Genomic DNA, 10,306 nt, shown 5'->3' with positions numbered 1-10,306 from the left:
TCCGAACAACAGCTCCGGCCGTTTGACGCAGCGGCGTGTTGACGGTTAAGACTGCTTGGTTTGTTTGCTCGCTCGCGCGTTTGCAAATGTTTTAAATTGATTTCAAACGCATCTTCGTATTTTACCGCGAAAAAAGGTCATTTTGGGAAAAAGAAAAGAAAAAGTGAATTAAGATATGGCATAAAATGGTTAATTTGGAAAAATATTGGAATGTGCAAAAAGTGCAAAAAGAAGAAAACAAACGGGGTGTTCTTGCTTGAGTTATTATTCATAATTTATTATATTATAATTTCAATTATTCATAATTTGGGGTGGGGGGCTAGATGCGCTCGAAGTAGACGCAATGCTTAACACATCATTTATTTATTTATATTTATTATTTGAGCGCGCTTGTGTGTTGTTGTGTACTGAATTAATCCTATTAATTAATTAATTAATTAATTAAGAAAGGAAAGAAAAGCAATGTGTTATCCTAAGAGCTTTTTGTCATCACTCTACTCCCCCCTAGAGGCACACTTTGCAGTTGCTAACTCGTAGGCTATATACAGAAATGCTAATAAATTATGCTAAATATGGAGGTAAATAAAATGTTAAAGAAAATATATTTTATACTAATTTATAATTATGTGATTAAAAACTCAACACATTAACTAATAATGTAGACTCCTCATTTCATAATTATGACTAAGTACATAATAGGCTATTTAACTTTTTTTTCTGCACTGCTAATTTAGCTCTATATTTTATGCCATACATTTGTATGTCATATCACTTTTAATTACTTTGCGAAAATGAGCATCTATAATTTTTTTATACGTTTTATATAAAAATAGTGCTGTCAAATGATTAATCGCAATTAAACGCATCCAAAATAAAGGTTTTTGTTTGCATATTTGAATTGTATATATATACACACAAATATATGCATGCATATATTAAAGAAAAAAGTGTCATGTTTATAAATTACTTAAAATGACTGTCTATGTTTATGATGTATATTATCGTACGTATTAACTTGCAACAATTAAATTGGAAGTAGATTTGTAAAGAAAAAAGAACTGTGTTATACGTGTCATTATTCACACTGAGAAGATGTTATTGACACTTGTTTTAAAAAATAAAAATACACCACATTTCCCAGAGTTCATTTAGGCCCACCGAATCCGCCATATTGAGCGCAGCAGAACGCGCTGGCAGGGAGAGAGTGTTCATAACATTGAGATGTAAGTATGTAAACAGCTGCGGTTTTGCGGAAATATATGCTTTGTGGTTGTCGATGTTGGCGTTTTCTTTAGCGTAAAAGGTACTATATGTCACTATCTTGTCGACAATGTGTTCATAACTGGTTTAATAGAGCCTGTAAATACAGCATCTGGATTAGCAGAGAGAGAGTTAGCCGTTAGCTCTACGTTTTCATGACAGCGCAGGAGATAAAACCTTTCCGCCTTGTTTTTTTTCTCTTCCGTTTATTTTGTTTTGGGGGTTTTGAGAATTGTCGGTTTCTGGAGAGCAGGCACAGTCATGCAGTAGATGCTTGGTACGTGTAGATAGATGTTTTCTGTATTCATTGACACAAAGAGTTAGAAGTGGCTTCAGGAGCTAATTTTAGCCTGCTAGCTCTGTTACTGCAGACGGATTAGTCACTTATTATATCGTATTGATCTTACAAAATAAACTAAAACTGCTCAGCTGACGGTTTTTTATACAGGGATATAGTTTAATGGACTAAATAACGTGGCATCTTTCAGTTCAAACCAGCGTCAACAGACCATAACATCCCTCAGATGTCAGTTGTCAAAGATGAGCATAATGAATGTAACTCTGTTGTCCTAATCAATGATATTTAAAACTTATATAGAAAATATTAAGTCATTTTGATTTTAAACTCAATTATTGTTTTTTGTTGTTGTTTTTTTTTATAGTATCTCACCAAAACCTGTAGCTCTAGATTTTGATATTAGTTCCTGCATCATTAGATCGTGTCAGTATTTTTCTCTTTGGCCGTTTTTCCTCAGAGGTGAAGGACACTGTGTATAAAGATGACGCAAACGGTCCAAACAAACGGGGTTCAACCCCTCAGTAAGACCTGGGAGCTCAGTCTCTATGAATTACAGAGAACTCCACAGGTAAGAAATTATATTTACCGGTTATTGTGCGTAGTTCAAGTGCCATTCTGACTGTACCATAGTGAAATCCTGCCAGGAGATGGTTATGGGGTGTGCAGTTTAGTGTTAAAACCTCGATTCTTTGGTGCTGTGCTCTTCTAGGAGGCCATCACGGATGGTCTGGAGATTGCGGTGTCCCCACGCAGCTTGCACAGTGAGCTGATGTGTCCTATCTGTCTGGACATGCTGAAGAACACCATGACCACCAAGGAGTGCCTGCACCGATTCTGTGCCGACTGCATCATCACTGCGCTCAGATCGGGGTGGGTTTGTGTTATATTTATGATTTATGTAATCAGATTTGTTATACTGTACTTTTTTTTTTTCTTTCTTTCTTTAAGATGTAAAACGTACATGATTATGTGTGTGTTGTCCATATGTTGTATTTAAGCTGCAGTACGTAACTTTTTTTTTTTTTTTTTTTTTTTTTTTTTTTTTTTATGATCCAAAATAAATTTTTTTAGCAGGTACTTAACCATCCACAGCAGCTGAAATAATTGAACTTTGTCATTTTGGTGGTAGATTACGATCCAGAAAGGGTTAGGTTTAGGAAACTCAAGTGACTGAAATTAAATTTATATTTCAGATTTAAATGTGCACGTGATTGCCTGCATTGGATTACACACGTATTTTTAAAAGAACCAGTTCTAAGAAAAAATAATTAGCTTTTTCTTTATTTTTTTAAGAATTTATTTATATGAAATTTGAATGCTATTACAATTGGACTGTACAGAAATTGAAATCTACGTTTTTCTCATTTGAAAAGTTTAATTTCAGTTCCATGTCAATCTTAAATGTTGTTTCACAGGAACAAGGAGTGTCCAACATGCCGGAAGAAGCTGGTTTCTAAGCGCTCCCTCCGTCCAGACCCTAACTTTGACGCCTTGATCAGTAAGATCTACCCCAGCAGAGACGAGTACGAAGCCCACCAGGAGAGAGTGTTGGCCCGCATCAGCAAGCACAACAACCAGCAGGCGCTCAGCCACAGTATTGAGGAGGGCCTAAAAATCCAGGCCATGAACAGGTTAGATACATCCATGTTGGAAATCATGTTTTCTCATTTACATTTGCGAATTCTTACTGCCATCTTACTTGTCGCATTTAAAGCGATATCTCATGTCTCATGATCTTGAATATCGTGTAATACCTCTTTCTTTTTTATTTCACTTTCTGCTTTTGTGACTTTGTCCCCACCGTTCCACCACCGGGGCTGCTGTAGACTGCAACGGGGGAAGAAGCACCAAATTGAAAATGGCAGTGGGGCAGAGGACAATGGGGACAGTTCACATTGCAGCAATGCTTCAGTGCACAGTAACCAAGAGGCCGGACCCAGCATCAAACGAACCAAAACCTCTGACGATTCGGGACTGGACATGGACAATGCCACAGAGAACGGAGGAGGAGACTTGGCTCTGGACGGGGCCAGCGAGATAGAGCTGGTGTTCCGCCCTCACCCGACGCTGATGGAGAAAGAAGACGCCGCGCAGACGAGGTGAGCCACTTCGCTTTAATTACTTCCGTTGAACTGATTTACTGTCATTTTTAGCTGTATGCTTTGAACGTGTTTGATTATCGTTACCAAGTCCAAACTTAAATGCGGAATTTGTTAACAGGTACATTAAAACTTCGGGGAACGCCACGGTGGACCACCTCTCCAAATACTTGGCTGTCAGATTGGCTTTGGAGGAAATGCGCAAGAACGGAGAGGCAAGCCCTATCAACGTAGAGGCAGCCAGCGAAAAACAGTACACCATCTACATCCCTACACCAAACAACCAGTTCACAGTAAGTTCATCTATGGTCAAACGGTCATATTCTATCATTTGGACAGGGATCGCGATGTGTTAAATATTTACTTCTACTTGGATGTCTCACCAAATCACAGACACGTATTTGCGATGCCTCCAGGCGGCACAAACGAGATCAAGTCCTTTCAAAAACTGCTCACGATTAAATTACGTTTTCGATTATAGTTAACAAAATAAAATCTGAAATGAACTACCCCATGAATGTTGTTTCTCATGCTCGAATGGCGTTAAAAAAAGCTTATTTTTCAGGCTAGACCTGCCATTGCGTATACGCAGTTATATCGCGCTCGCGTGCTTTCACGTCGGCTGGTGTAGTCTCAGGTTTCTGTGTGAACTGGAGCTTCTAACAGCTGCTGCAGTGATGCAATTACTTTCCAATCAGCGATTGAAGACGGGATTTTCGCTTTGAAGATGGAACTACTTCGCCATATTGCTCGTTGCAGTTTCTCCCATTCATAAGTACATGAGCGAACGGTCTTTGTATTCCTGTAGTCTTTGGTCACAGCAGTATCGACCAAGCTTGTCAATTTTGCATTGCTTTTAAACTCATGAATACATTTGTCAAAAGAAAACTAAAAAAGAACTAAAGCTCCTAATCTGTCAGACGTGCGTTTCTTCAATATGACGGAGTCATTTTTTCCCTCACAGGTCTTGAATGGCTCTTTCTCTCTGGAACTGGTGAGCGAGAAGTACTGGAAAGTCAATAAGCCCATGGAGTTGTACTTTGCCCCAACAAAGGAGCACAAATAAATCCAGCGACGACATGGGGGTCTGAGCTGGCCCAGGACAGACTGATGGTTCATCCTCTCTTCTCTCTCCCTGTTTCTTTCTGTCTTTCTCTCGCTGTTCCTCCTCGTCTGGAGTATACTAGTCTCTGGAGCCCCAGCTCCTCAATAACTGTGGCTGCTTTGATTTGTTTTGTTTTTTTTATTGTCTTTTTGTATGGAAAAAAGACCAGGGTGGATCATTGGGAATGGGGTGGGAGGGCCTTGGAAGTCAAACCAGTGTGGATTTTTTTTTTTTTTTCCCCTCCCCCTTTCAGTTGACACAATCATTTCATTGTTACATGTTGAGTCCTTTTTGAGTCAAGAGGACTCAGACGTTGCCTTCAACAAGCCAAAATTTTAGTCTACAACATGGATAACGCATCCGTAACACCATGAGGAAATCACGCTGAGTGCTTCACGAAAGACTCTCTCAGAAGGTGGCTTTTGTAGCCAATGGCGCTGTCCTTTAATATCAGACTTGACCAGTGATGTTCGCAGAGCTGTAAGAGATTTTAAGTGCATTTTCAGACACACCTCTCCTGTAGCAGCAACATTCGTTCACTAACATGACTGCATCTTGCCACTGTGTACCAGTACAATGTGACGGCTTAGTTCACATGACGCCGTCATGTCACTAGTCTGTACTACTGTGTTGGTCGTCAGATGTTTCGGGGATTGTACATATTACATCACTTTATAGAATAACTACCTGGAAAATGTATATTGACACCATTGTTACAGTTATTACAGTACCGTTTCATAAAAACATGAGTTGGCAGTTGTACATTTGGACCCAGTTTTTAATAGTTTCATAGACTCTTCATCTAAGACTTTTTAGAGCATGAAGTATTTTAGTTTGACATTCTTGGCATACATTTGAGTTCAATGTTGTTGTTTGGAAAAAAAAAATGTATACAGCGTTCTTTGTTTGGAAAATAAATAAAAAAATGTATGCAGATTTCTTGTGTAACTTTGTCATTTTACACTTTCGGAAAAAAAAAGTGTAGTTGTGCAGCTACACCACACTTCCAGCAGATGGGGCTAGAGCTTCAGGTCGTTTAAGGCTGTGGTTACCACATAACCAATACTTTTTTTTTTTTTTTTTTATAATTCTAGCCAAATACTACTGATAAATGTTTACATATTACATATAAAAGGCCAGTAATACAATTTGATACTCTTTTGTCCAAATAAAATACACTAAAGGACAAAATCTGAATTTAGGCACAATATAAAGTACAGCAACAGAAATAAAAATTAATTTTTAGATTTGTGAAGGGCTACATTTGACCGCTATTGTAGGGTCTTCGTGAGGTAATGATAGCATAGGTCATAAATGGAAAAACAGGAAAAAAAACTTTTAGTGTATGTTGTGTATTTTATTTATATATATATATATTGATATTGGCCAATATCTGTATGGTATTACAATATTTTTTATACCAGGACGTTACATATCAGGTCTCACATTCATAATCGCCTGTACTTTCAGATCAAAAGGTACAAATCTCTTTAAATGTGAACATTAGTACTTTAAAAGTACATTGTTATATAACGTGTATGTGTTTTTCTGATTGTGCTCGCTTCGCCTCTGATGTAGCAGAACTGAAGCTGAAGTTGTAACAAGGCCGTTGTAGTAGGTTGTGTAATCTATGAAGATTACTGAGCTTTTACAGTTTTGATTTAATCTCATGTTCAGTTATGTGCTAGTCTAACCATGTGTTGCTCTGTAGCACTACTTATTCAAAAGGTAAATTGCTCTTTATGCTCATACATCATATGAGTTTTCTCAGTTCTGCTCATAAGAGTCGTATGTCAGGAGTCATATGCATTGAATACATTTTTACGGTTTACAAGTTGTGTATATTTGCATAATAAATCGTGGTGCCGTGGACATTTCCATTTATTATGCTTTATAGTGCATCAGAAAGAATCAGTGTTTGTTTAAGCTCTCTCTTGCTTTATCACAGCTGCCTTGTAAATTTAGGATCATAAATTCATTTTGTTTACACACTTGTGTACATGTAGACCCCAAATATACGTCAATAGTAATATGTGTTTCTTTTATGTTTCACAGTGATGGCAGCGTGGTCATTTCAGGGTGAGTTATCCTTTGATCAATATAAACATTTATAATTATCACTATACAAAAATTATTTACAGACAAGAATGTTGTTAGGTTTCATTATATAAAAGTACATTATAGTCAGTTTAACATGTTCATAGTGAGTGTTTTTTGGTCAAAATGACTCAGTAAAGTCGTTTTCTGAGTATAAAAAGAAGCATGATGTTAAAGCAGTGAAATTCATATGTTTCCAAGTCCTTTTTGTGAAACATCAATAATATTAATAAGACTTTACAATTTCTAGTTTCGGTTAACTTTAGTTAATGAATGAATTATTATTAACCTAAAATGAGCAATATATGCGTTAAAGTATTTTTTAAATCATTAACTTTATTTAATAAGTTTCTAGTTCTAGTTCATGCTAGTTCAGGTCCATTGAATAATCAAGACAGCTTTAGAAGAGTTTAGCGTGGTAATATCCATGGCGGTTTTATTGTGTTTGGTCTGGGTGGAATAGATCTTCTATAAGCTGCAGCAGCAGCAAAGCAAGTACACAGTGCTTCTGCCAATACATCGACGACAGAAATACCGCTGTTGCACATGTGACGTAAATGAAATAACCTCATTTATAGCACACATAAATCACCCGTAGCAGATCTATACAGGTGGAGCTGGGGAAGGTGGAGGGCTTCTAAAGCGCTACAGCAAGCACTAGCCAAATATTTAAACGTTAAGCAGCAAGCTCATTGGCTTCTGATACGAAAAGAAACCAATCGGCTGCACACACGTGAATTATATCAGTTCGAGTCAGAACCTGTCATCCTGTACAATCAAGAGTTTCACGCCAAAACCTTTGATTGTGTTATAATTAACATTAAAGAGCAATAAACTAATGTAGTTAACTAATACGCCAAATGTAAAGCATTACCATTATATCTGATTTATGTAGCCTGTATCTTCTATTTCTGTGTCTGAGGTCTATTAATATAGCCTCGGGTGACCTGCCAGTCATTTTTATGTCTTCATGTGCAGTCAGAGTTTGTGTGTGCTGGGTCTTACGCGTCCGTTCCGCATAGTTGGACGTGCGTCCATTCATAATGGATTTTACAGCCTCGTAGAGAGGAGGCAGCTGAACCTCACAAGTGTGTTTTTACTAGCTCTCAGGGCAGTTTTAATCTCAGCGTGGTCGGGGTCATGGCAGGGGTCGCTAACACCCCGCTGCTTTGAGAGGACCGCGAGCAGCAGCCTCCCACATCAAAGATGTGACAGTACACCCATATAACCTTAAGCGCTCTGCCATTTGCAAAGATGGAAAATGATCTCTGTGCAACCACGAGGTTGATGAATGGTCAGAAGGGTCAAATCAGCATAAATGTTCATAGTTTTCGGGCGGATTAGTTGGATTCTGCTTATGCTGTATGTGTTTGCTTGTGTTGATAGTTCATCTGATGCTCACAGCTTTCAGGGACGCGAGCCTGAGATTAGCAAATCTATTAATATGTTGATGATGTTCATTTTAAACTGTTCTGAGCTTTTAAGCTGGTCAATAATCACTTGTTTTTTTTTTTTACGTCACCAGCACTCGTAGTTTGATGCCGCCTGCCTCTCGATGGTTTGCAGATGGCAACATTAGGCGGATATTCCCTGGCAGTCATACAGACCTTATTTCAACTGCCTTCCCTCAGTGTGAGTGTGTGTGTTCAGGGAACTGGATGAGAACATTGCCAGGCTGAACAATTAGATATTCATGCTTTGACACACAGTGACGGAACAGGACCGGCATTCACTGTCTGTGATTAAAGCGTTCTCACGCTGCCAGAAAGTTCTTTTTTTTTTGCAGCCAGAAGACTTCTGGCCATTTTGCTTTAAAGGTTTGGCTGTTCCTCTTAATTCCAGTAAGTGCCATGACATGCATTTATCTTTATATGCATTTGATTTCAAGCATCCCAAGGAGCAAGCAGCAAGGTGACAGGTTCATGGTTTTGAGAGACCAATATGGTTTTCTTTTGGCCATGACTCATATAATAAGTAGAATGATCATTAGTATAGACTTGAAAGGCTAAATTCAACAATAGTACACTTTTATTTAATTTACTGTTTATATAATGTAATATGCGATTTATTGTTCATATTTATATGAATTTACATTCTTTATATGTCCATATCCCTTTTGACCTGCCCTTAAGGAATTTCTCGCTAGGAATTATATACTAAATAATATATATCTTAAAATTACATATACATTTGTAAAATAGAGATTATACGTAAAATAATAAAATTCTGTGCTAATGTAGTAATACATATATTATTAAATAAATAAAAGATTTCGTTCAGCATTTCATTAGATTATTTAAAATAATAATTTCATTAAATTGTAATAAATTAATTAGTGAGTAATAATTTATTAAATAATAATAAATATTAAGTATATGGCTCGTTTGCGTGTGTGTATTTGATTACATAGTTTTTGAGGGCATAAATGAGTACAATGACATGGACATTACAACGTAAACATGGTTTATGAGGACACTTCCTGCGTAATCAAAATGGTTTAAAAACATTCAATACTGTGTGCGGGTTTTCTGTGAGACTTACGGAGACCTCTGATCTCATTTGAGCAATTTAAGTTCTTGATTTCTCTCTGGCTTCTAGAAAAGGAGTCTTCAGGAAATGCTTCTCCACAGTCTATCTACACAGCGCTACTGATGAACTATTCTCTGTGTAAACAAAGTTCTCTCAACTATCAGATCCTCCACATCCATCAGCTGCCACCCATCTTCAAAAAATGTGTCACGTTCCTGGACTGTTTCGTCTCTAACGTGCTAATGTTGTTGTTGCTAAGCGCATGCAGGCATGTTCTTCATGTTCAAGCCACAAAACCTTTTTTTTTTCTTTTTTTTTTTTGTTGTCGTTCAAAGAAGTGTCAGCCTGTTCCGAATTAGGCCTCCTCAGCCAATGAGATAAAAGTACAAAATGTGCAGTGTTGTGATTGGTGCTCTGTATGTGAATGCGACACTTTCTTGCTTTGTTGAGGGGCGGTAGAAACTCTTCGGCCAAATCTGAGCGCCTGGGCACCATGCCACCTTTTGCCCATTTGGGACAATTGTTGGTGTGCTGTTGCTAAATGGTGTTGTTTGACTTCCTGTTTCAGAGGAACGCAGTGTTCACTACAGATCACGTGACAGCCTGAAGCCAGTTCTCAAGCAGATCATACAGCACACGTACACAAAGTTCTTTTACAGAAATCTGAGAGCTTATCTTTACGCCTGTGGCGCTGTGTAGACGTAATTTATGACATACTTACACAAATATGGCACATTTTCTAGCATGGCGTGAGGAATTGTGTCCTAATGTGACCTTTCAATGTCTTTTAACCTGCTGCTTTTTTCCAAGGAAAGAGGTACTGACTTATAGTTCATAGGCATGTATAAATATTGGTTTAGGTGTATTTATTATAATAAAGTATTTATTCGTTAAACAAACAATATATTTCCTAACAAA

The 10,306-nt window shown here is 37.7% G+C and overlaps 1 protein-coding gene across 2 annotated transcripts; it reads left to right on the top strand.

The window, feature by feature from the left end:
• Window positions 1-1,141: 1,141 nt before the first annotated feature.
• rnf2 (ring finger protein 2) lies at window positions 1,142-5,698 on the top strand. 2 transcript variants are annotated; one of them, XM_043219062.1, is made up of 7 exons: window positions 1,142-1,223; window positions 2,016-2,126; window positions 2,268-2,428; window positions 2,974-3,189; window positions 3,385-3,657; window positions 3,779-3,950; window positions 4,622-5,698. In XM_043219062.1, exons 2-7 carry the CDS (start codon window positions 2,040-2,042, stop codon window positions 4,721-4,723), a joined length of 1,011 nt encoding a protein of 336 aa, XP_043074997.1. In that variant the 5' UTR covers window positions 1,142-1,223; window positions 2,016-2,039; the 3' UTR covers window positions 4,724-5,698. The 2 variants fall into 2 exon arrangements, with proteins under 2 accessions (XP_043074997.1, XP_043075006.1); XM_043219071.1 differs by lacking the exon at window positions 1,142-1,223 and adding an exon at window positions 1,227-1,303.
• Window positions 5,699-10,306: the final 4,608 nt, after the last annotated feature.

The sequence above is a fragment of the Puntigrus tetrazona genome, chromosome 2 (assembly GCF_018831695.1).
Source record: "Puntigrus tetrazona isolate hp1 chromosome 2, ASM1883169v1, whole genome shotgun sequence".
Classification (NCBI taxonomy): domain Eukaryota; kingdom Metazoa; phylum Chordata; class Actinopteri; order Cypriniformes; family Cyprinidae; genus Puntigrus; species Puntigrus tetrazona.
This window is presented reverse-complemented; position numbering and strand designations above follow the sequence as displayed.